At 28.5% G+C, this 25472-nt stretch overlaps 5 protein-coding genes across 13 annotated transcripts; 3 read left to right on the top strand and 2 right to left on the bottom strand.

The window, feature by feature from the left end:
* Window positions 1–3175: 3175 nt before the first annotated feature.
* LOC126848983 (protein germ cell-less) lies at window positions 3176–7300 on the bottom strand. Of its 2 annotated transcripts, none has more exons than XM_050590409.1 (8): window positions 6984–7300; window positions 6721–6844; window positions 5984–6080; window positions 5495–5864; window positions 5123–5392; window positions 4823–5041; window positions 4663–4753; window positions 3176–4585 (listed from the first exon to the last, which is right to left on the bottom strand). In XM_050590409.1, exons 1-8 carry the CDS (start codon window positions 7127–7129, stop codon window positions 4442–4444), a joined length of 1461 nt encoding a protein of 486 aa, XP_050446366.1. In that variant the 5' UTR covers window positions 7130–7300; the 3' UTR covers window positions 3176–4441. The 2 variants fall into 2 exon arrangements, with proteins under 2 accessions (XP_050446366.1, XP_050446367.1); XM_050590410.1 differs by having other exon boundaries at window positions 3176–4570.
* Window positions 7301–7480: 180 nt separating this feature from the next.
* On the top strand, window positions 7481–11503 carry LOC126848995 (uncharacterized). 4 transcript variants are annotated; one of them, XM_050590435.1, is made up of 8 exons: window positions 7551–7637; window positions 7899–8514; window positions 9011–9220; window positions 9284–9446; window positions 9524–9655; window positions 9744–9878; window positions 10009–10240; window positions 10304–11503. In XM_050590435.1, exons 2-8 carry the CDS (start codon window positions 8498–8500, stop codon window positions 10474–10476), a joined length of 1062 nt encoding a protein of 353 aa, XP_050446392.1. In that variant the 5' UTR covers window positions 7551–7637; window positions 7899–8497; the 3' UTR covers window positions 10477–11503. The 4 variants fall into 4 exon arrangements, with proteins under 4 accessions (XP_050446393.1, XP_050446392.1, XP_050446394.1 ...); XM_050590436.1 differs by lacking the exon at window positions 7899–8514 and having other exon boundaries at window positions 7481–7637; window positions 9088–9220; XM_050590437.1 differs by lacking the exon at window positions 7551–7637 and having other exon boundaries at window positions 7859–8514; window positions 10009–10268; window positions 10427–11503.
* Window positions 11504–11699: 196 nt separating this feature from the next.
* LOC126849000 (DNA polymerase beta-like) lies at window positions 11700–13435 on the top strand. Its single transcript, XM_050590450.1, has 6 exons — window positions 11700–11929; window positions 12059–12258; window positions 12345–12505; window positions 12560–12854; window positions 12918–13113; window positions 13193–13435. The coding sequence occupies exons 1-6, from the start codon at window positions 11863–11865 to the stop codon at window positions 13285–13287; spliced, it is 1014 nt and encodes a 337-aa protein (XP_050446407.1). The 5' UTR covers window positions 11700–11862; the 3' UTR covers window positions 13288–13435.
* A 17-nt stretch (window positions 13436–13452) lies between these two features.
* On the bottom strand, window positions 13453–17193 carry LOC126848974 (heparan-alpha-glucosaminide N-acetyltransferase-like). Of its 4 annotated transcripts, none has more exons than XM_050590394.1 (12): window positions 16931–17193; window positions 16273–16470; window positions 16073–16188; window positions 15856–15962; window positions 15663–15772; window positions 15487–15581; window positions 15301–15408; window positions 14966–15218; window positions 14592–14886; window positions 14347–14471; window positions 14049–14232; window positions 13453–13928 (listed from the first exon to the last, which is right to left on the bottom strand). In XM_050590394.1, exons 2-12 carry the CDS (start codon window positions 16414–16416, stop codon window positions 13750–13752), a joined length of 1716 nt encoding a protein of 571 aa, XP_050446351.1. In that variant the 5' UTR covers window positions 16417–16470; window positions 16931–17193; the 3' UTR covers window positions 13453–13749. The 4 variants fall into 4 exon arrangements, with proteins under 4 accessions (XP_050446351.1, XP_050446350.1, XP_050446349.1 ...); XM_050590393.1 differs by having other exon boundaries at window positions 16912–17191; XM_050590392.1 differs by having other exon boundaries at window positions 16736–17190.
* A 392-nt stretch (window positions 17194–17585) lies between these two features.
* On the top strand, window positions 17586–23015 carry LOC126848991 (caspase-1-like). Of its 2 annotated transcripts, none has more exons than XM_050590428.1 (7): window positions 17586–17994; window positions 19632–19817; window positions 20298–20443; window positions 20610–20848; window positions 20989–21167; window positions 21281–21419; window positions 21662–23015. In XM_050590428.1, the coding sequence occupies exons 1-7, from the start codon at window positions 17947–17949 to the stop codon at window positions 21919–21921; spliced, it is 1197 nt and encodes a 398-aa protein (XP_050446385.1). In that variant the 5' UTR covers window positions 17586–17946; the 3' UTR covers window positions 21922–23015. The 2 variants fall into 2 exon arrangements, with proteins under 2 accessions (XP_050446385.1, XP_050446384.1); XM_050590427.1 differs by having other exon boundaries at window positions 21263–21419.
* Window positions 23016–25472: the final 2457 nt, after the last annotated feature.

Here is a 25472-nt window from a genome sequence, read left to right as displayed (position 1 = left end):
AAATATTTTGAAATTATTTCGATATTAAATCAAGAGTGTTCCAATTAAAGTAAAATTGAATGAATGTAACATATCTCCTCTTTAACCGATTCAAGGTAAACCTTTACACATTAAGATACTAGTGCTACGTAAAACGGGCTATGTAAAGAACGGGACATAACATATCGATGATATGCCGAGAGAAACCTCGCATTTAAGTCTAGTAAGGGTTGAAAATCCACCATCGCGTCCACGATTATTCCGTGTTTCGCAAACGTTTGCAATATATGCAGTTTAAGTATGCAGTAAGCAGTTTGAGTCACCTGAGCGTACAATAACCGCCACTTGTGTATGTGTGTGTGTGTGCATTTGTGTGACAATCCATGTGTGGCTGAGTGTGTGTGTATGTGTATGTCGCAATAATAATTGAGCGTAAAGCTAAACTCGATAGCTCAATTAGGGCCGGTTGTTGCACCTTCGGGTATATAAAGTTTTCGCTAATTTATCTAACAGATAAATCTCCTTCATCTTTCTTTTTAGATCGTACAACACTGGTCACAATATAAACAGAGATCAAATAAATTGACCGACGTTGGAAAAACCGGCCCTTAATAATTTGTTGCTGCTCTTTTTACTCGCAGATGACAAAATTAAAAGGGTAAATACAGGGTGTTCGATAATAAACGCATTTGTGGTGACTATCGTTATTCTTGGTCGAAAAAACTGAAACACTTTTGTCCGAATTAATCAAATGCCATATTTCTTACATGCCGGATTTATGAAATTTTGAAGTACTTTAAATTGATATTTAAAAATCAAATTTTTTTTTAATTTATTAATTCCTTATGAAAATTATTCTTTATCACAACTCAAAATTTTATTCATGTCTTTACATTTTTAACAAGATAAAATTTGCATTTTTCAAGAATTGCCACATGTGTTTGTACTGTAATGATCGAACACTCTGTATAATACTAATGCTAATAATAATAGTAATAATGAACACAGCAATGTGCGGTACAAGCAAATGACGAACAAGCAATATAACAAGGAAGGAGTAGATTTAGGTTTTTTTTCAACAAAAAAAAAATAGGTGAAAAGGAGAGAAAAATAGCGTGCTTTACCAATACAAATTACGTCACATAGTAATATGACAAAGTGAGATTGTCACTGTTGTTGCTATCCACCACCCGTCATCGCTATTTTATTGCCATTAATACGATCGTTACTAATTACTATTACCACCGCTAATTATTACTATTATAGTTATTGTTAGTACGTATAAATTAACGCGACCTGTTGTTATAAATAATACTACTAATAATTATTATCATTAGAGCGTAAATGGTAACAATCTTTTGATGAACGTGATGGTATTGTTAAGACTGGAAACGACAGGAAAAATAGAGAAAGAATTGGTAAAGGGAAAAAGATTTGGTGCAGACACGGAGACAGAGTAAATAATTGTAATTTCAGTGCTATCAATGATTATATATTAATGTAAATCACACGCTTTTAGTATTGGCTGCAATACTCTATATTTAACAATAGAAACAATTTTCGTTGATTAGCGAATTTGATAATAAAACAAAAAAACTTTACCTTCTTCCAATGCTCTCTCTACCCTTGTCGTTTCGAGATGAACGATTTTATTCCATGTCATTGGACATATTACGCCTCCATAATTAGAAAAAAATATGGAGTTCTTGTTGTCGAGATTGACTTGCATTCTTTTGATATATATACGCTGTCGAGAGACTGCAGAAGAATATTATTGATGACAGTTTATTATTTCTCGAGAATGTCTACGACGATCGTATTACCCGGATATCTTGAATCTGCATATATATCCAAGTGTCCCGTAATATATGCAAAATTTTACACAATATTACAAATATATACAATGTATATATCTTGATCCAATTTATATTTTTTTATATTATTATCAGATTTTTTTCAACTGTTTTATTCTCTTGATATGATTTATTCATTTTTCAAAATTTCTGCTGTCATATGCTTATGACATTCATATTTTTTGCGCCTTAACTGCACGTGCGTAATATACGAGTATATATTGCTCACACATGATCTATTGGAATTAATTTTATAATCTTTTCTAAATGAAAAATATTGCAAGCTTTATATTTATCAAACTTGATACTCTAATTACTAAAGAAAAGCTGCCATAATATCTCTTTTGGTCAATAAAACCTGCCATATTTTGAAAATAGCGATATGTAGCTATTATACATTAAGTATTGTAATATTCAAAAATATATACCTATTACATTGTTATATGAAAGTGTCCTAGTTATATATAGATCACTATTTTTAAATTAGAGCAATGCTCTTCTGTTGAAATTACATTATACATACTCGAAATTATATATGTAAAATTATCTCCAATATTAATATATGAATTAATTAAGATCGATTTTAATAATATCAATCGGAGTTTTATGATCGTCGTAGAAAATGAAAAATTTGCAAAATTCTGAGATTTTTCATAGAATGCCTTTTATTGTCTGTGAGATATCAAAAGAATGCCTATGTCAAATCTCATTGAATCTGTCGTAATGTTCATTATATGTGTCGCGCGCACATGAATGTAACATTACAATATCATATATTCTGTACAGAAAGAGAAAGAAAGAGTATTCTGCCAATAATAAAGAGTTGAGCGATTAACGAGGGTAATGTATTCCTTTTGCAAATCTTCTAACCCGTTTTTTAGCGAGAAATACATAGCAATGTCATATAAAAATTTCTCTGAACACTAATAAATAATTAGTGTAAAATCAATTCTCAGATTTATATAGAAATCACTAAGTAATTATTACATCAAAACTACTGACATCAATTATAATTAAATCGATTAATTAAACTTGAATTGCAAATATGTTGAAAAGATTATTTTAAAAAGGTAGGAATGTGTAGGTACATGAGAAATCACACATAAATTGCATATATATCTATAAAATTTATTATAATTTTACCGAAAGAATATCGTAGTAGTGTAAAAAAAGCTTTTTACAAAAAAAAAATATCTACAAAAGTTATCGTTTTTTGTGTATTATGAAAATTAATTCGTTCATACACATTAGTTATTTTTTCGGTAGATAGATATAAAACAGGCACCAGAATATATCGAAGAAAATTCTTTACTGGGAAGACAGAAAAATGCTCGATCACTCCCTCTTTCTTATATAATGTGTTATATTAATTAATTTTCTTTTTTTAGCATTGTCTGACAAATAGAGAATATAAATCATCGTTTCTTTTAATTTTCTTATAAATATATGTAAGTTTACATGTATACATATAAATATATATTTTCTTCTAGAATACATAAAAAAAAATTAATATTGCAATAATCCTTTGTGATATGCAAACAATTTTAGAAATTAAAATAATTATCTTATTGTTTTTTAATATTTGTCTCTAAAAAACAATGCAGAAATCAAGTGATTATGTTGTAATTACAGTTTGTCAGAATATTGAAAAAGAATGAGCCATTTTTGTATATATTCTATCAAAACTATATGTCATTCCAAAGTTATATATAAACTAATTATAAAAATAAATCAAATATTAAAGTATTAAAGAAGCAAACAGAATTCTCTGATTATGCAATGTTCCTAAAATCTACTAAATCTACTATCATTTTTATTATATATTTTTATTCAGTCCAAAGAAACATGCTTAGGAATGATTAGAGGGAAAAATTAAAATCTATCTAATAACAGACCTCTTGCCAGATGTTGGAATGACTTTTATAATTAATAGACATAAATGCATCAATTATATCAAATGCATAGATGTATCAATTATATGAAATCCAATATACATTAATATAAAAGCATATAGAGAATGTTCAATTTCTAGTGTGTTACCTTTTGATAGTAAATTCTTTATCTTCTTTGATAGTAAATTTGGAAAGAGAATTGATTTTTTTTTAGCAAAAAAATATCAAAAATGTAATTATTTCTCATAATTTTCTAATCTTCAAAATTATGTTTATTACTAATATATATCTTCACAATAAAAATCAAAATTAAAATTTTGTTGTAGTCTACTCGAAATTAACTAAAAAACATAATTTTTTCATCGATTTAATTTCCAAATTTAAAATTTTCTATCATATTCTCAACCATTAATATATATACTCAATAATAACAAAATGTTTCCACTTAAAAAAAACAATTAAGCCCAAATTGACAAAAGAATTTTATATTAAAAAACTAGTGCAATAAAAATGGACCCTATATATCACTGTAAGAGAACAAATTTGTGTGATCTTTACTAAATCCATATTTCTTCCTAGTTAAGTATTGTGCCAAATAATAACATGTGCCTACGAATTTATCCAACCCTCGTAATCAAATGGAATATGTTACAAAGCGTCAATTGGAGAAAATTCGATATTTTTTACCTTTACATAAAATATGATATTCTTGAAATGCTAAGTATCTGAAAATACGACGTCGACCGATGTCGTCTCTTCTTCCAATGCAAGTGGTGTGACTAGTTGCATATTGACTGATATGTACAAGGGATAAGTTAGTTGTTTGTCCAGAGACATTATCTCATGCTGGAAAAAGATGTGCTGATGCAAAAATGACATATTATATATCACAGTCTATATAAATCATATTATATAAAATCGCCTTAATGACAACTTACTTCTGTATTCTTCCTCAAACGTAATCTTAGCATACCCGAATTTTGAGCATGCTTCACTTGACGTTGCTCGTCCAATGAAAATAAACAGACTCTAAAATTGAAAAATTTCAGATTTTTGTTTATTCTTAATCTAATTCTTTCCTAACAATTTCAAGCTTACTTTATCAGAATTTTATGTTCCTTATGATTAGCCTTAATATGCTCTGTGTCCGCTCTGTGATTTCTCATAATGCGCAAGCTAGTTGTGTCTACAGTCATTACTAAATCTAGTCCATAATGAAATGCTTTCCATCTCCAAGTATGTTCTCCTGGCTTTTCGATACATCTACCACATCGAAAGCATTCTTTTGAAAATTCTTCTTCTGTCATCTGCACTGGACTGCATCAGAAAAAAAAGATATTTCATTTTACCTAAATGTATTTATAAGAAAAATTCAATTTTAATTTTTGACAAGCCTACCCTCTATCTAGATTTCCATCAACTCTTAATAAGTGATGCCATTGTTCTCTATAAGCATTGTATAGCCAATCTGGTGGTATTAAATTATCATTATATAATATCTTGTCATCTTGTTCGTGTAAAAGCAAATATTTCATCTTTAGTGCCTTAAATGGTGCTGCATACTCCTTGCCTTCATCGGTCGTTAAAAACGGTTCAGTCCATTTGTGATTTTTAAAGTAGTCATCTATTTTCATTGTATCATCATAATTGTGTGTATGCGCAAATAACCTACATAACAATACAAAGCATATATATACATGAGATACAGAATTTTATCGTTTATTCTACATTTAAAAAAATTAAATATATAAGATATATAAACACACTTACCATATGCGCAACATCAAATATATGCAGAATTCTGTTTGCAAGACAACTAAATCAGGACTGGCAACTAATTCCGCCATTAAATCTGGTGCAATTTCTTTTAAAAAAGGTGGATGCTGCCATCCATAATTCAATAAATTGACTTCCAACCATCGTTTTGCAGCTGCTTTCACAGTAGGTACACCATATGACACAGCTGCATTATAATATGGCACAACAGTCTCACTATTTGTAGTTTCTATCATAATATCTGCGCACTCGTCTATTAAGCCTTGCAATTGAAACAGAACAGATGTTGCCAAAATAGAAATAACTTCTTTTGGCTCCAAAGTGACTTCGTCTTGATAGAGCGAGCCTAACACTGTAGACAATGCTGAAACATTGTAAATATTCTTTCTAGATGATTTGTACATAAAAAAAATAAATTTTTTATATAATATGTAAGCATTATTATCTAGATTTTTAATTAAAGATCAGTTGATGTATTCTTACAATTCATTGTAATGTTAGGATCTGTGATTTCTACAGTAATGACTTTCTCATTAGTTTCTCTCCAAGAACCAGAGAACATGCTAGCAAAGTATGGACTCTGCAAAGAAAATATATCTTGCATTAGAATTGATGATAGAATTGAGTTATTTGATTATTTCAAGTATAATAAAAATTATTGACAAATTCAATGAAAAATTCTTTTATCTTTCTTACTTTTTCTTTTTCACTTATTTTCAATTTGATATTTTTCTAAAATGTTGTGACAGCAATGAAAGTACTTAATTATAAAGTAGTAATAGTTATAAAGTAGTTATAAAGTAATTATAATTATAAGAACATTTACTTAAAATGCATAAATTTTTGTAAACAAGACTTACAAAATAGAAGAAAATAACAAAGCTTTACATTTTCCATTTAACTTAAATTCCATTTACTTAAAATACTAGATTTTATTCTAACAATTAAATTCGTGTGTGTGTACGTGATACTTGTAGTTTCAAAAATATTTAAGATTGAAAAATAAAAAATTGCACTAAATAATAAAATATTATATAATGAATATTTGTTAAGAAATAATGTACATCAAAAAATTATCAAAAAATCTATTATTGAAATTTTACATGTGTAGAAGGGAGATAATTAAAGGAGTAAAACGTATGAATACTACGCCTTATGTTTTGTATTGTATTGTATATTTGCATATGTGAGAAGTGCGCGCGCTTGTTTGTGAGTCATACCTGACTAATATAAACTTTATGTAATCTCCATGCTTTTCCCAATATGAAAACGGTTATGTCACTGCCTTTCTCTTCTTGAAATAGAGTCTTGTATATGTACTGTGCTGTCGTGAGCAATTTTCTCCTGCAAGCAAAGCATTCGACATATGACATCGGCAACATAATTTACGAAATATTAATATCTATCATTAAAGTACATCCCCGCGAGAGTAACAAGCGTAGATAATAAAATACAGGGAAAATGATCAAGAACAAGATTTTACTTTTTCGGTGTATGCAGCGTACGTTCGATATAATCGGACTCGGAATCACAGTCATATTCCTCAATGTACTTGCGCTTACAGCCTCGATATACATTGTGGACGGCCGTGTTGGACATCGACGCTATTCTGCTCGCGTAGCTACCCATCCTTGCGACGAGAATTTCTTTCGCGAGGACGCGAATTCTTGTAAAATTGCTTCCTTTTTTTCGGAACGTTGTCGTTGTCCTTTTTTGAGAACCTCGACACAAACCCGTAAAGCGCGTAGCGCGTAGGTGTACTGACGGTGCGACGCGATGGGCGGAAGCCGAGCGAGCCGCGAAAGATGCATGTAAACATTTGACATATGTAGCAGATCAGGACCGGAACTTATGGGGGTCCCAGAATGGGACTTCTGCCGCACGAAATAAAAAATTTATTTTTATGTTTCCTGTTATATAAAGATAAAGCAAAATATTCTTCGGATATGTAAATAAATTAAATATTTAAATTCGCAATCGCCGAATAATGTTAAAATAAAATGAAAATCCGAAGCGTTTAATGTAATTTCTAACTATCAATGGAGCTTGGGGATAATTGGAAAACATTGACATCATCACTTTGGACTACCCTGCATATACACCTGAATATAGATGACGTTTCTCTGCACGTCTATAGGTTTATTCTTTTTAGTATTTCCTCGTTTTTTTCTTTCTTTCGGACTTCTAAATATACTCTATCTCATTCTATTTTATTCTAATTCAGCTAAAAAGAACAAATCTTATAATTATTCATGACTGAATTGAATTTTAATAGAATTTATATCTAATAAGACATTTGTAATACATAATACATAATATGTAATATATAATTTATAATATAATATATATAGATTGATTTATAAATAATTGTGACGCATTCTTATTTTGTATGTTGAAGGTTTTCCGTTTTTAATTATTTTACTGGCATAATGAATCAAATGCGCGCAAGTTTGCTTTTATAGATCTCAGGGATCAATAATAATATGATAGTAAATAGAAAAAAAATGATATTCTCGAAATCTACTGGGCGCACCTCGTAATCGCATAACTTTTCTTATTATCGGATAAAAGTTAACCTAAAAAAACGAACTGAACGAGATAGGGGATAGGGGCTAGTGGACCACCCTAAGAATGGAATTAGTTGAAAAAAAAAGTGTAATTTTATCGCAATGACAGAAGATAATGTAGACAATTCATGAAATTGATAAACGTCAAGATGTGTGCTAGATAACTTTCTAGGAATTGAAAATACTATATTCTCTTAAAAAAAAAAAGGGACAAAATATTGCATTGTATCTCGCATAAATCTACAATTGTCTGTGACAAATAACTAACTTAACAGATTGAAGTTACTTAAGAAAAAAAAAAAATCGCACTGTGCCAACGAGCCGATTGCTAATTGAATCGGATAATATATTGCCGTTATTTAATATGTTAATGAATGACTTGAAGATTTAATTTTATACATAACGTTGTATAATGTTGTAGATCATAGAGATGTTACGGCGAAATAGGTAATTATATAAATATTAATAATTATTATTGTCGATATTAAATTAAAAATTATTTTTGAATGTCATGATATACAAAAAAAAATTAAATGTAAATTATGATTATTGATCTGTGGATTGTCAATCAATTTCTGATTCAAATAAAATAAAACTTGCATTATAACTTGTATTATATAAATTTGCAACAAATTATTGATAATGTAATAAACATGTTATTAATTAAAAATAAATAAACTGTTTTCTAATTGTTTTGTCTTAAAAATTTACAAGAGTATTGGCTGATATATATCTGATATATATTGAGCCAAAATAAAATAGAATATAACTGTAAAAAATGATTTGATATATTGAGTCAATAAAATAGAATATAATTGTAATAAATGATGAATTAATAATTGGTCTCTTTAATTTCTTATAAAAACTACAGAATTATTTTCTAGTATAATATATTATGGCAAAATTGAAGAATTGTAGGTAATTAAAAAATTATATTAAACAGGTTGAAACATAGAATAATATCGATTGGTTTTATCATTCTTGCAACAATATTTTACAATGAATTTCTTGTATATGAAGTGCAAAAGTTCAAATGGGCCATGCGCGAGTGTTCCGAATGTGTCAAGGTTCTTCTTGTCGCAGACCCACAAATACTTGGAGAAAAGGATGAAAATTATTTTGGATCGTGGATAGCAAGATGGGATAGCGACAGGTATGATTCTGTTTTATCAATATTGATCTCAATTTTGTTCTAAAGTTTTTATTGTGTTTTCAGATACTTAGAGAAAACTTTCTCAAGAGCAGTAAAATATTCTCAACCACATGTAATTGCCTTTCTTGGTGATCTTATGGACGAAGGTCATATAGCTAATGCAGAAGATTTTGAAAGATATAAAAGGAGATTGGATTCAATATTTACAATGCCAGAAGACATAATGGTATTTACTTTGATCATATAATATCTGTTCTTCTCACAAAAATTTATTTTATTTAATAGTTTTTTTTTTTTCTTTAGAAAATTTATTTACCAGGTGATAATGACATTGGAGGTGAAGATGATCTTGTCTCTTCTAACATCCATAAAAGGTTCAATTTTGCATATACTCAGCCAGATACATTAGTTTACAAAACTGTTACCTTTTTCAAGGTAAAGCTGAAATCTTTATTTACATTTTTATATATATCTTTGCATATTTAAGAAATAAATATGTATATGTATATGTATTTTATTATAGGTAAATAGGTTGACGCGTACAATGCCAGAAGCGCCAAAGGATGCATTTCTTAATGATTATGCAGAAAGGAATACGACCAATGTTATTCTTAGTCATATGCCTTTATTGTTTATGCCTGGCAGCTTTGTACAAAATGTATATATATATATATATATATATATATATATATATATATATATATATATATCATATATCATATATTAGGAAGAGAAAAATTTATATATATACTTTTCAATTATTTACACTGCATTGCTCTTTGTTATAGGTAATCAAAGAATTATCACCACAAGTGATTTTCACTGCGCATGAGCATAAAGCAATGCATGTAAGTTTAGACACGGCAACAGATCAGTTGAGTGAGATTTGGATTCTCCCGCCATACGAAACGCCTCTCTATCAATTGAGAATGGATGTAGGAGATATTCACGAAGTACAAATACCGACCTGTTCTTACAGAATGGGTACACCACATATGGGTTATGGACTCGCCTATATAGGTATAGAGATAAATTTTCTAGGACACAGGTAATTAGATATGTATAAATATGTATGTATTGCAGATACTCAAGAAAAAACCGTCGAATTCACGATTTTATGGCTACCAGGCAGATTTCCGCAGCTATGTGCTTATATATTTATTGTTATATTGGTCATTGTACTTGTCACTTGTTCTTTCGTTTCAGGCTGCTGTGTGAAAAGCTATGCAACTTACAGTCGTATACCTTCTATATAAAATAGCGAACAATCAAAAATACTTATACTTAAATGACGAATTAACTTGGTGTATAGATATAAAGATCCGTCCAGAAAATATAGTTTTCTTTTACTGTGTTAAATTCCGAGCAAAACGAAGCTACATATAATGATTTTTGATTAATTTACTATTTTATAATAAATAAATCAAAGTATAATAGTTTTGATAAAGCTTATTTTTATTAGATTTATATTTTCTGCGTATTCTCTTAAGTTTCTGAAGCACAGGGTATTTATAGAAAATTTTCTTTTTTAAAATTTTTTAAAAATTACTCATGTTGAGGGTATATCCATCTTAATCATTGTATTTGCCATGCAACTGAACAATATGATGTAAGGCCAAACTTACTCTAATAATACTCTATTCAAAAACAGTGCCAGTTTTAGGGATATATCAGTACACTCTTTGAATAATATATGAATTATTAATTCAAATAATTTGAACAAATTTCTTGGTTTTATTATAAGAAATTGGATAAATTGCAAATATTGAATAATTTCTTATAACAATGTTTAATACAACTAGAGTGTACATTATGTTTGCTCTGATTTGGACTCGCTAAATTGAGTATTTATTTTGTTAAACTCTAAAGCCAGACTATGAAAAATATTATATATGTATGTATAGTGATTTTCTTAGAATATCTCCATATGTTTTATTATGAAATTTTTATACGTAAACACAATGTCAAACTTTAACAAGGCTTTTGTTATTTAATCAAATAATGTCTTCTATATTGAATGATATGTTTATTAAAAATGTTTGTTAAAAATTTGATTATACAATGCCAAGAAAATAATAAAAGAAATCCGTCGATTGTACTTTTTTAGTTAAAAAGATAAGAGATTTTATCGTATCATATATACATATATACACGTTGTAAGATTTAGAAATATAAGAAAGAATTGTTGAGAGCAAGAGTTTGTTTTAGCGGTAGATCAATTTATATTTCTTCGCGAATCTATATACATCTTTGCCTGAAATAAATGTTAAATGTTGAAACAAATTGTTGTTATAAATTATTTTATATAAAAATTTTAATATGTATATTTTTTGCAATATATTTATTTAAATTAAGAGAAAAATAGAATCCTTTATATATTCATTTTACATACTTATACTCACGCGCCTTATGTGAGATATGTAAAGTGATTGGTGCAACTAATTTGGCAATATATGCTCACGCCATCTGTCATTGGTTCATTCCGATGCAGACATTTGCTTTGTGAAAGCTCTTCCAACAGTTAAATATTTTTCTGTTTTCAAAATAGACCTTGAAGTCTTATTCGGCACAACAATATTTTATAAAATTAAAAAGTGAATCAATTATTTTTTTGAAATTTGCTTTGCATTTTCTCTTACATAATGGGTAAAAGAAAAGCTACGAACAATACAAATAATTCTAATCAAGATTTGTGCGATTTTTTGTTGGGTAAATATATTCTTCTTTGAAACTACATATATAAAATAATTGATTTCTTAATTAAAAAAAAAAGAAGTATTTTACTTATATTTTATATTTCAAGAATTGTCATTAAATACAAACAATATCTATTTGTAGAACTAGCAGATTTTGAACGTAATGTCAGTAAGAATGTTTACAAATACAACGCATATCGTAAAGCAGCTGGGACATTAAGCACATTACCAGAGAGAGTTAAGAGCGGGGACGAAGCAAAAAAATTACCTGGTATAGGAGTAAAAATCGCAAAGAAGATAGATGAATTTCTTCAAACTGGAAAGCTGCAAAAACTTGAAGATGTATTTGAATCATTTTTATTTTTGTTGAATTCTTAATGTAAACAAAAATGTAAATTTAAAAATCTTAATATTATACTTTTTTTCAGATTAAAAAAGATGAAAATAATGTTGCTATCAGTTTATTGGCTCGAATATCTGGCATAGGTCCTGCTAAGGCCAAAGAATTAGTAGATGCTGGTATCAAAACATTGGAAGACCTTAAGAAACATCAAAACAAGCTCACACATCATCAAAAGCTGGGATTGAAGTATGAAACTAATCCATACATTAGAGACATTTTTACTGATGAAAATTTTTTTAGATATTTTGATGACTTTGAGAAGAAAATACCCAGAGCAGAAATTGTACAAATAGAGAGTATACTAAAAGATGCTATCAAAGAATTAAATCGTGATTATCTTGTAACTATTTGTGGAAGTTATAGAAGAGGCAAAGAAGAAAGTGGAGATATTGATGTTCTCATAACACATCCTGATTACACATCAAAAATAAAAGATGTGAAAAAGAAAACTATATCATTGAAAACAATTGTTGAATATCTTGAAAAGAAAAAATTGATTATAGATACAATATCTCTTGGATCCAGTAAATTCATGGTAAATGAAGTAAAATAAGTTGACAAACTTTTAAATACCCAATTATAAAATTGTTTTTTGTAGGGAGTGTGTCAATTACCGGAGAATAAACATAAACCTTTTAGAAGATTGGACATACGATTGACATTTTATGATCAATATTATTGTGCCATATTGTATTTCACAGGAAGTGATTTATTCAACCAAAATATGAGAGCACATGCATTAGAGAAAAAATACACGTTGAATGAATACGCACTCAAGCCTCTTACAATTGAAGGTAGAATTAAAAAGAATAATGTGTAAAAGTATAACAATCCAAAAAAATTTCATAAATATAAGAAAGATTATATTTTCAGGTTGTCCAGGAGAACCTGAAAAAATTACATGTGAAGAAGATATTTTTAAGATCTTAGGTTTGCCCTATAAGGATCCAAAAGACAGAAATGTATAAATGATAAGATATTCCTATAAGGATAATAATGTATTATTGCACAAATTATTTGCTGTATCATTTGTTTCATATATTATTTATACTGTATAATTCAACATTTATTGTAAATAATGATATAATAATTTAATTCTTTATGAAAATTATTGTTGGAAATATAAAATATAGTTTGGTAAAGTTTATAAAACATTTTTATTCAGAAAATTAATACACAATAATACTTTTAAAAATTATATTATTTTACAAAATTTATAAATGAGCAATGATTATATATATAATGCTGGTCTATGCAATAAAGTTATTTTCTCTTTTTTGTCATTTTTTTTATCACAAAACTTTGAATATTTGCTTCATTACTCATGTAATTCTATAAGCATGTACATGCATACAGAGTATAACAATCTTCAATAATTTACTTAATTCTTTACAGATCTATGTTAATTTAAGAAGCAATTTTTAATAGCTTTAAATTGATATAATAATATCCTTCCAGTAAAGCCAATATGCGATAATACCCCATAAAGTTGTAGTCCATAAATTCATAGCAAGGACTGACCAATGTGTAGGATACATCAATTTCCAAGCCCATGGGAATAATCCCTTGGTAATAGTATGACCGATATAGAGAGTAATCGGATTTAAACCTATAAAAATATGCAAAATATGAAATTTCTTATTTTTAATTGCATTTTTGATGGATAAAAAAGCTATGATTTTTGGGCATTCAAAAAAAAGAAACATTCATATTGAATAATATCACAAACCTGCATAAATAAATGGTGCTCCACTCCAGTATTGTTTATAATCGACAAAGAAATGTAAGATTGTGTATAATAAAAATGCAAAACAAGATACAGTCAAAACAAACGAAAGTGACATCATTTTCTTACTGACTGGTATCACTCCAGATTCTTTATCAAAATTACATAATAGTCCAGCAATAATACCCTGTGTATAAATATTATAAATATCGATTATTATTTTATGATTATATAAATTATGTATATCATATTTTTTTTATATTGTATTAAAAAGTTGAAGTTGAAGAACGTCGAAGTTTACCATAACACCTGACCATAACAACCAGCGTATTACTCTAGCATTGCATTGGTAGTAGAGTAATAAAATCTTTCCAGCATGGACTCCCAAGTATACAACAAGTATTATAGACATAGTGTTCATTATACCTGTATTATACAATGTGTTAATTATAAATTTAACATTCATTAACATATGCAAAAAACTTCTAAATTTATCGAAATTTAGTGTTAAAGAATGTGAATATTTTCTTTTTTCTTATGCTATACCTTCAGGATCGTGAGGTAAAATGGTGCCATATACAGGATTTTGTGTTTTGGAATATATATGACTTCCAAAAACAAGTCTATCTATATAACCAGTTGCACCTCCAGTACAGTTTTGGAATTGTCCAAAATGAGAGTAACCACCAGGCCCTAAATATCCTCTTGGACAGTTTGGAACAGGCAAGAGAAACATGATTAAAGTATGCGTCGCTACGATTACCAAAATGATCAACCATTGCACCCAATTACTCAGGATATCTCGCAGAATAGTGAACCGACCAAACTGTAACAAATCGTCCTAAATGTTTATTATCACAAATTAGTGCTTTAGCAGATGTGTGTAATGTTATTGATTTAAAAAAAAATGTGGTTTGAACCTGAGAGTGCATCTTCATGAATATAGTCTCAATTGTGGCGCATACGAAATACGATATAGCCAATAATTGAAGGACACCCGGAAAACGAAGATTCTTTAATGAATTTGAATCTATCGAGTTTAACATCAATCCGAGAAGAATGAGGATAAATGCACGTTGCAGGCAACGCAAAATAATTTTTTTACGTGAACTTGATACACGAAATTCAGATCGCTTCGATATAGTAATCGATAATCCCATAATCCACGCAAACCTGAAATTATAATATATACAAAAAAAAAAAATAATAATAGAACGGAATGTATGAACACATAGCGCAAAATATAAATGATTACCAAGGTAATACTAAATCTGCCACTGTCAAACCATTCCATGCACTGTGATTGAAAAACACATATTTGCCACCACCATTATTGACAAATATCATTAATAATATAGCAATTCTGAAATAATTTTTTTATTTAGCACATTAATATTTAATCTATTAAGATTGCATCAGTTTATATAAAAAGAAGAGATACCCTCGGAATGTATCAACTGAACGAATTCTAGTACTAGATCTGTTTGTTCCAATAATTGGATTTGATGTTTCTGCTTCTTGAAGTCTGTCCAAATCCTGGAAATGTATAGTATTCAGCATGAGAGAAATGCATATAGCTACATACGATAATATACATTTATATATATTTATATTTACATCGTGTACATTATTTGCAGATAATTTTCTTTTTATCACATGTGTAATAATTTTGAAAGTGGCGCATGAAACCATTAACAGAATATATACCATAAAAGCTGCAAATATTGCTGCAAAGAAAAACATATATTGAATAGTCTCAACTCCAAAATTTAATAATTACAAAGAATTTTTGTAAAATCTTTCGACTTACGAAGATAGCTATTTACTGGTTCATGGATAGTATAAATTTCTGAGCATAGTGACTCTTTAGAAATATTCCATCCATAACTTCCATGTTCTTTAAAGTTGTATGTGGTGCTGTAAATTATATTACATTATAACATATTTCTATATATATTTTAGTAAAAAATATATAAAATAATATATAACATAATTGTAGCAAGTCTGTACATGCTTTAATTACTTACTGACAAAATTGTAACAGTTGTGCATCTTCATAGAATATATGTAAAGGATATTTTGTAGATATAACTAATGTGGTATTTTTTTGCTTTGGTAAGTAAGTCTGTAGTATATTCTTGCACTACAATTACAAAGAACAAGAAAAATTACTAATGCAAAAGTTTTAATAAAAAATTTTGCCTGTCAAATATATATACAAATTTACCAAGTAGCATTCTGATGGATAAGAATACAATGCGACACGTGTATCATATTCATTAATGATACTGAAACATGCTTCATCTATTCCAAGCGATACATTAGCATCGAGACAAGGATTGGTTACAATATGTTGATTTGCAATAGACATATTGCCACAGACTTCATCAGAATCTTATCTGTTTGAAAAATTCTTCTAATTCCGCTGAAAAATAAATATATGTATATAAAATAACTTAAAAAGGTAAGAAAAAGAAAAAAGCAAATATTAAAGTGTAATATTAACATGGTAATTATGGCAAATGCAAATTCTTCATGAAAAAATTACTTAGCAAGAATAATATATCAACTGTCAACTACCATCAACGTAAAAAAAAATATTATTAAAAAAATAAGATAGAAATTTCTTTATATAATATTATACGCATTAACCTTACAAACTGCATTTCACCAATGTTACTTTTACTTACCTGCAGCCGCATATGCATAGCTAATGATAATGCGATGACAATGCAATAAACGCACTCGAATACATTGGATAATAAGCAATAAAAAAGCACGAATTTCGAAATATATATTTTTTTAAACGATTGTTTATTTTGTATGTAAGTGAGATCGCACTTGACAACTCACTGAACTCACTCACCCAAAACCACTCAACTCACTCGCAATTCTTGCAACTCGCAACTGCGCCTTTCAACTTTCAGCATTTCTTCGTTTTTCTATAGTTTTATGAAGCACGGGAAGCACAAACTATAGCGAGAATGATGTGCATTTCTTGCAGCGGTAGGCGCATCTGATTAATCGCGAATTTTTCTTCAAACAGCCAATTATTTTAAATTTTTAGATGCGCTTGGAATTTAAAAATGTCGCAAACAGATGCGAAGAAAAATTAGCATTTTTATTTATTACAAAATAGAATAGTAAAAATTGATTGTTTTCTCTTTTAACGAATTATCAACTAGTAAAAATTAGGTAACGACACAGCAATGCTGGTTTATACTGAACTGAATATATATTTTTCTTTTTCGATAAGTCAATTTAAAATGTCATTTATTGTTTATAATATATCTTCAATTATATTTTATTATAAAAAAGTCACTTTGCACACTTTAAACACACTTTAAATAATTTATAAATTACGAGAGAGAAAAAGAAAATATTTATTACATATCTATAATTTTATGTACTGCGTAACATAAAATTTATGGATCAGAGAATACAAATAGATATACATATCAGGGGATATAAAATTATAAGTAGAATTTCGATTTAAATTCTGTATAGACTATAGATAATGATATCTTACTGTCTTTATATATACAACGACCTTTCCAAGGTTTTCGAATATACAGTATCAAAACCACATCCTGCGATATGTGACACGATATTGCGGTTGAACAATAACACATTTCTCCAGGTTGCCTGTACGACAATGTTATACAGATGATAAAAATCAAACGTGATAAAAACTGATAAGCCGATTCCTAGTAGGGGAATTCGATAATCTAGCATAAATATCTAGTGGTGGATTGAATCAGTCGGAGATTGACCCTTTTATATAGTCGTTTCGCAGACACATTAAATTCTTTCTTGTAATCTTTTCTCTTCGTAGAATCTTTGCTGACGTAAAGCTAATTAAGTTACAGTGATCTCAGTGTATGTAATATCTCTTCACGATATGGGGTCCTTGACGAACGACAGCGAAAGCGAAGTCGAGATATTACAGGTAAAGAAATTGCAATATGAAAAAAAAAAAACAGAATTGATAATTTTGATAGATTCAATTTTCTTTATCAAAAAATATTAGGATCAAAGATTGAAAATGTTATATAATGTATCGATCAATTCAAGAAATGAGTATTATAGGTATAAGAAAATGTACATACTACAAATCAAGTCAATCATCACGATCGCTTTATTTTATTGCATGTAGATAAACATAAGAACTATTATGTTGTCTATATACAGGATGTCCGAAAATTCGCGCAACATCCTTTAAGGAAAGGTAGAGGGTGTTATTCTGAACAGAAAAGTCCTGTATCATTTTTTTTTATAACGCTTAACAAAAGAGTTATTATTGAGTGAAGTCTGGCCTATTATCGCCGATCTTTAGTTGGACGCACGGTCGGTGAGCCGCGCGTCTGTTAATGTGCGTGAGCGCTCAGATGTATGACGGCTCACCGACGTGTGCCCGGCTGAAGATCGGCGATGATAGGCCGGACTTCACTCAATAATACTAACTTTTTATTAAGCGTTATAGAAAAAAATGGTACAAGACTTTTTTGTTCAGAATAACACTCTCTACCTTTCCTTAAAGAGTGTTGCGCAAATTTTCGGACACCCTTATATATATATGATTCAATTTTTATACATTTTTACTAAACTTTGCATTTTTGCATTGAAATAAATATAATAGAAATCGATTTTGTGTGCTTATACTTAACAATAATAATATTTTACATAATGTGAGATATATTTTATTTCTTCTACGCAACAAAGACTTATATCTTCTACATATGTGCTTTATTTTTTCTCTGCGTTTATCATTTCCCTTTTTTTTAATAATAAAGCAATAATTAAAAAATAATTAAAAAATTTTTAATAAAGCAATAATAAAAAAAATTTATCTTTAAGCTTTTTCTCGACTTTTGTGAAAAAGAAATCAATCAAAAATCTTATTAAAAAATAATTATTGCGGAAAATGTGTGAAACATTCCATTACACCCAATTTTAAATAAACATAATTATAAAGCCACTGAAAAAATGAAAGTGATAATTCAAGTCGTCGACAAAAATGCTTCATTTTATTATCGACTATTTTTTTTCTTTAATCTAAAGAGGGATGACTAATTCAGTAGCTTAGTAGACTGCAATATTTTTTACAATACAGTCATGAAGCCTTTGTTGCATATTGATAATCTTGATTTACTCATTTTCATTATCGCGATTGCTACTTTGTTTAGATTGCTTCACGAAAGATAGATAAGGAAAATTAATTTAATCAGTTTTAACCCTAATAATTGTCAATATATAAAACTTACTTTTAATAGAATATAGATATGCATATAGAATGTAAATATTTTTTGAAAGTTACTATTTTTTATCTATTATGTTATCAAATTTTATATCTTTCTAGTCTACACAATAGAATCCAGATTTTTTGCACATTGATAACATAGTTATGATGATCATATAACTTTTTCTAGTTTTTTTATTATTCTTTTTTTTCATTACTTATATTCTTAGCTCTTACTTTTCAAATAACTTCTTAATATTTATTTAGCTATAATATCTAATGTATTATAAAAAAATATTTTCTTGTTATAATAAATAAATGAATAAATAAATAATTTTCATTTTCAGATAGATAAAGACGAGATATTTGTCGAAAATGTTGCGCCAACCAATATATCTTCGGAGCAGGATTACAGAACTAGATCCAATTCGATGATAAATTTAATCGGCATTAAAGATTTGTTTACAACTCATGTAAACATTGTGATTCCATGCCGATCCCGAAGCAAATCTTTACCCACTTTAGATTATTATGTACGTACGTATATACTTATAATTAACATTTTTGCGAATAGATAGCAATTAGTATATAACATATTTGTTACAAATTATAGAATATTTTTGATTTCTGAAATAGAAGATAAAATTGATAAGAAATACAAATTATACAAATATGTTCTTATTCTTGTGTATGATCTGACTGGATTAAATCAATCCACGAGATTGATAATATTAGATAATATTAGATAATATTAGATAATATTGATAATATTGATAATATTGATTTCATTATTATATTATTATTATATTATATTAATTATATTAAAATATTAAAATATTAAAATATCGGTTTTAATTTTATGCATACAATTCTTAATGAAGCTGTTCTTTTTGTTAATGAAAAACATTTCAAATTATCTTATGTCTCTTTTTATTTTAACTGCAATTATTCAATTTAAATTATAAATTGCAGACTGTAATTTTTTCTGTTGTGAACCTCGTTTATTTTCTCAGACAACACCGGAGGAAGATCAAGAGCAAAATTTTGGCAAACCAGACAACGCGGAAAGATTCAAATCCGACGCAGAGAAGTCAGATTTAATCGACGCCAATATTTTTTCAAATCGATACATAGTCAATGATGACACTTTGATTGACAAGTAAGAAGAGATTATTTATTAATCTATGTTTATAAGTGAGATTCCCCTTTAGCACTTAAAATTTATTAACATTGATATTAATTGCACAAAACAAATTTTATAATCAAGATTCATAAATATAAGTTAATATATTTTGATCAACTTTTATTTTCTGTGTTATTCTCAGAGAACCATTCACTGCATTCATACCAGTACCGATAGATGCTGACCGCTATAATATGAATCATAAAAATCGCGGCAAATGCATAATCTTCAATCATGAAGAATTTGATTCGGGTATTGACAAACGTGAAGGTTCAACGGCAGACGCGATAAGATTACAAAAGAGTTTTGGCAGACTTGGATTCGACATTGAAATTGAGAAAAACTTAAGCCACAATAAAGTTATGGACAAGATAGAGAAACGTGAATAAATCGTTACTTATGTTATTGATTTACTTTTGTTTTTAACTTTGGATTGCATTTTTTTATCCTTTATATGACATATAAATATAAATTTTATGTTTACTTAATTAAGCATTGACATTCAATTTCATGTGTTACAGTAAGCCAATATGATCACACAGATAACGATTGTCTCTGCATTATCATGCTAACTCATGGATTGCAAAACGATTTGATATGGGCGAAAGACGTTGCCTACAAATCCGAAAAAATCTGGAAACCATTTACCGCCGATAAATGTATAACGCTAGCAGGAAAGCCAAAATTGTTCTTCTTTCAAGTAAAACAACTATTTTTTTTCAAGTCGCATTTTATTTTTAAATATTATCGATATATTCCAAAAGATGTTTGTCGGATTAACTTTATTTTATTTAGTTTGGTGACTTTTTTCAGGCTTGTAGAGGCGATCAGGTCGATAGTGGTGTGGTATTGTCTCCTCGTAGTTTGACACAATCAGAAGCAACAGATACCGTATCATCTTATAAGATTCCTACTCATGCAGATTTTCTAATCGCTCACAGTTCGGTTCAAGGTAAATATTATATTATATTTACTTTAATATTTAATATTTTATTTAAATTATGAAATTGCAAGATTTATTACAATTTTCTGTAATAAAATGGTTTTTTGAGAAAGGAAGGAGAAAAAGCTTAATTTGTAAAACATTTTTAATTAAAAAAAAATTTTAGCAATAAAATTTTTAAAACAAAACTGATTTCTCTAAAATATCCAAAGTCATAATAAACATATTCAACGTAATTCTCGTATTTCAAGATTTTTACACTTGGAGAAATCCTACGGAAGGCACATGGTATATTCAATGCCTGTGCGAAGTATTGGATGAATACGGAACAACGATGGATTTAATAAAAATGTTGACATTGACAGCACGGAAAGTCGCCACAGATTTCGCCTCTATTAATCCCATAGATAAGACTATGCACGACAAGAAACAAGTTCCGTCAATGACGTCAATGTTAATCAGATCAGTTTACTTTCCACCAAAATTGAATCAACAATTGAATACAACGTAAATTATCAAATGGCAAAAGCTGTTATACACAAAGATCTTAATAAACTAGAAGAAAAATATGGTATTTTATATATAATTACGTAAATAGCTAATGTAAGTAATATAATTTACTATTTATTTTACTGCTGCAAGCAAATTTCATGTATATCCTGCGTTGAAGAAATTTTTCTGTTTTGTTTCTTTAAAGATATTAATTTCGTTCATTTATTTCAAATTAAAAAATTATTGCGATATTATTACAAGTTGGTAAAATTATATTGGAATTGAAATTTATTATATATATTCAACAATTATACAAACTGATTATAAAATTTAATGGAAGAAGAAATTTTCTAAAAAAAAAATGATTTTATAGTCTAAAAAAAATTGCATGTATTAATAGCTAGATATTTATGAGGTTGTATTTTTTTAAATATTTAAAAAGGATTTGAAAAAGAAGTTAAAGTTCATCGTATCAGTAGGCGTAGAAAATCCATAAAGGAGGAAACGATTATAAATTATGTCGTAAATTATGTTTTATACGAAATTAGAGATTTTGTGTAAAAGAATTTTTGAGTCCTTTATCTTATCCAACAGCTCTTTCTCTTTTCTCACACTTTACAATTAATCAGCTGTGACATTTTCTCGACTCTTCCTGTCATGATTTTTTCTTTTTTTTTCTTTTTCATCCTTTCTCCTTCGTCTAACATTTTTCACGATAGCTTATTAAGCTATTCAATCGAATTTGACGATTCCCCAACATTTAATTAAGCGTTGATCACCTACAGATCGAAAATAATAGCTTGTTGAGTATCCGAAAATGACACCGTCCCCCGCGTCCCATCCGTCAATCGCGCGCCACCGCAACATCGTTAACACATTTATTATTGACACGAGAGAAAAACTGTTTTTGTTGCAAATATCGTTATTTGTATTCTCAATCCTTGTAAAAAGCGGCCAAATTAAAAGAAATCTATGCCAATGCCGTTTCGTAAAGTTATAAACTCTCTTCTATGTCTCAAGAATGACAAGTGAAGATTAATATAAATTTCAATAAATATCATAAATAAATATCTAGAGAACATTCATATTTATATAATGTAAATAAATTCTCCGAATTTTTTCAATTTATTTATTTTTGCGAATTAAATTTTAAACAGGAATGTTCTGATTCTCATCACTCTCGTACGTTTAAGAATCATCGATGTTGACGCACGTTGTGACGATCGCACCCTATGAGAAAAAAAAAACTCTGTCAAGCTCAGTCGTGAAGAACAGGGTCACGGCGTATCTATTCAAGATTTGTAATTATCGTCGATTGGCCTTGCGAGAGCGCGCTTAAATACGATCGAATCTTTGCGTGGAATGCACTATTAATTCCTACCGTGGGCGATGAAAATTAGTATGCTGCAGATACGATCTAATCATGTCGATTAGAAGAGACGGAGCATTCAATTTTATTATTACTTTCAACGACTTCCTTCAACGTGTCTTCGCAATTTACATATCATTATTGATGATCTCGTTTCGAAATAAGTCTAGCATTGAAAAAAACGATTATATTCAAGATTATATTCAGAGCAAATGGTAATAGAAATTCTTAAAAGATTCTCATTCTCAGTGACAGTACTATGTATTAGAAAGTTGTAAAGAAATAAAAATAATATTACAAAGAATCATCAATTAATCATGAATTAGCAAGTTTGTTATTTTGGTCTTTTGAGTTGATTAATGATCAGATTTATAGCCTTTTGTCATATTTAATATTTAATATTATGTAATATTTAAATATTAATATCGGTTCTTTAAAAGAAGCACAGAGTTAAAAAATCATAGCTGAAATCTCCCAAGAATTAGTCTATAAAGCGCGCATTCGGAAGCTGCGAATGGAACAGGACGAGGGTGGTGATAAGCAGAGCGAGGGTCGGACGGTTCTGGTTACGGAGGGAGCCTAAGGACCAGGAGTTTGCGCGAACAGATCAATACGGCTGTCCCCTCTCCCCTGTATATGGACTAGCCATCCTCTCAGTAGCTCTATCTCTTTCTTTTTCTGTTTTCATTTCGCGCCGCTTTCTCATGCTAACTCTCTTTTTCTATCTCTTTATTTTCCTTTTTTCTTTCTCTACTTCTTTTGGGCATCTCTTTGTATATTGTTTCCATTTTTTTTAATCTTATATTACTAATTTACTTATTATAAAAATGATGTCTTTTCTCTTAACTGTACATATATTTTATAAATAAGATTATTGAATTAAAAATATTTAAAGATTTAACATATGTAAAATACACACTTTTAAATTTTTTTTAAACAAGCTCATAATATAATTACTATATATTTAAGGAGGATCTTATGTAGTCTAGAATAAAATTATCTATATAATTCAATATTTATTTACATCTATAGATACAACTATTTCTATTTATTTATTCAAATTTTTCCTTTTCTCTTAATCTACACTCTTTTTTTCGCAAATTACTCATTATATGATCCTTTTACTAATCCATATTCTCTATTATGTTTTCTATTAATATTATCATTCGATCAAATCTGCAAAGGAATCTTCAGCTCTCTTTTAAAGTCAAGCAAATATATTCGTATGTTTCCGATATATTCTTGAATCTGTCTGTACAATACTTTATGCTCGCTTTCTTAATTTCCTTTTTTAATAAAAATGTTTATGAATCTTTCTAAAATCTATCTATATTTGTTGTTTCTCAATATCTCCACCTCGCGTAGCATTGACTCTGCATCCATCACGATGAAACATTGACCTACCCAGGCGTGGCTGTCTCTCTTTACTTTTGCCAATTTTTCTCTTTCTCTATCCCTTTTTTTACATTTTCTTTTTTATATCTGTCCTCTTTCCTTAAGAATCGTAGGTCTCTTTCCACTTCATCGAATCCTATACTTTTCTTTTGCTCGATCTCCCTCTTCTATTACACTCCGTAGATGGATCATCTCTTCCTCTCTTTCACTCTTTACTATATAAGGTGTTCGAGAATTATTTTTACTATCTTGGATTATGTGACGTTTCAGATATTTTCATGAGGAAGATTTTATCGTTTATCTGCTCTTTTCTTTTTTTCTGATAATAAATATTAAGGAATTTTATAATTAATTTTTTAGTTAAAATTCTATTAAAGTAATTTTTAATTGTTATAATTTTCAATAATTATTTAAACTGTTGTCAAACAAAAAAATTAGTAACTTATATGAAATATTATAACTTACTCTGCAAAATTGAGAATCTGAAACATGATCACTTGTCCCACTTTACGATCGATCTGAAACTTTTTTCTCATCTCTTCATCCGCGATTTTAATATACAATATTTTGATTCCGAAATATACATGAATGTTATTTTTATATAGAATTATTCCATTATTGATACAACTATAAACTAAATAATTCTACATAAAAAAAGAACCAAGTTAAAAACTTTGAGGTAAAATTATTTTATGCAGACTTATGCATTTCCAAGAAAATAAATTTTGAAAATCAAGAAATTAATAATTGTTAATCTTAAACATTTTTAATTATCTCGCAGCATAAATAATATTTTTACAAATAAA

This window comes from Cataglyphis hispanica, chromosome 4 (genome assembly GCF_021464435.1).
Source record: "Cataglyphis hispanica isolate Lineage 1 chromosome 4, ULB_Chis1_1.0, whole genome shotgun sequence".
In the NCBI taxonomy this organism is placed as follows: Eukaryota; Metazoa; Arthropoda; class Insecta; order Hymenoptera; family Formicidae; genus Cataglyphis; species Cataglyphis hispanica.
This window is presented reverse-complemented; position numbering and strand designations above follow the sequence as displayed.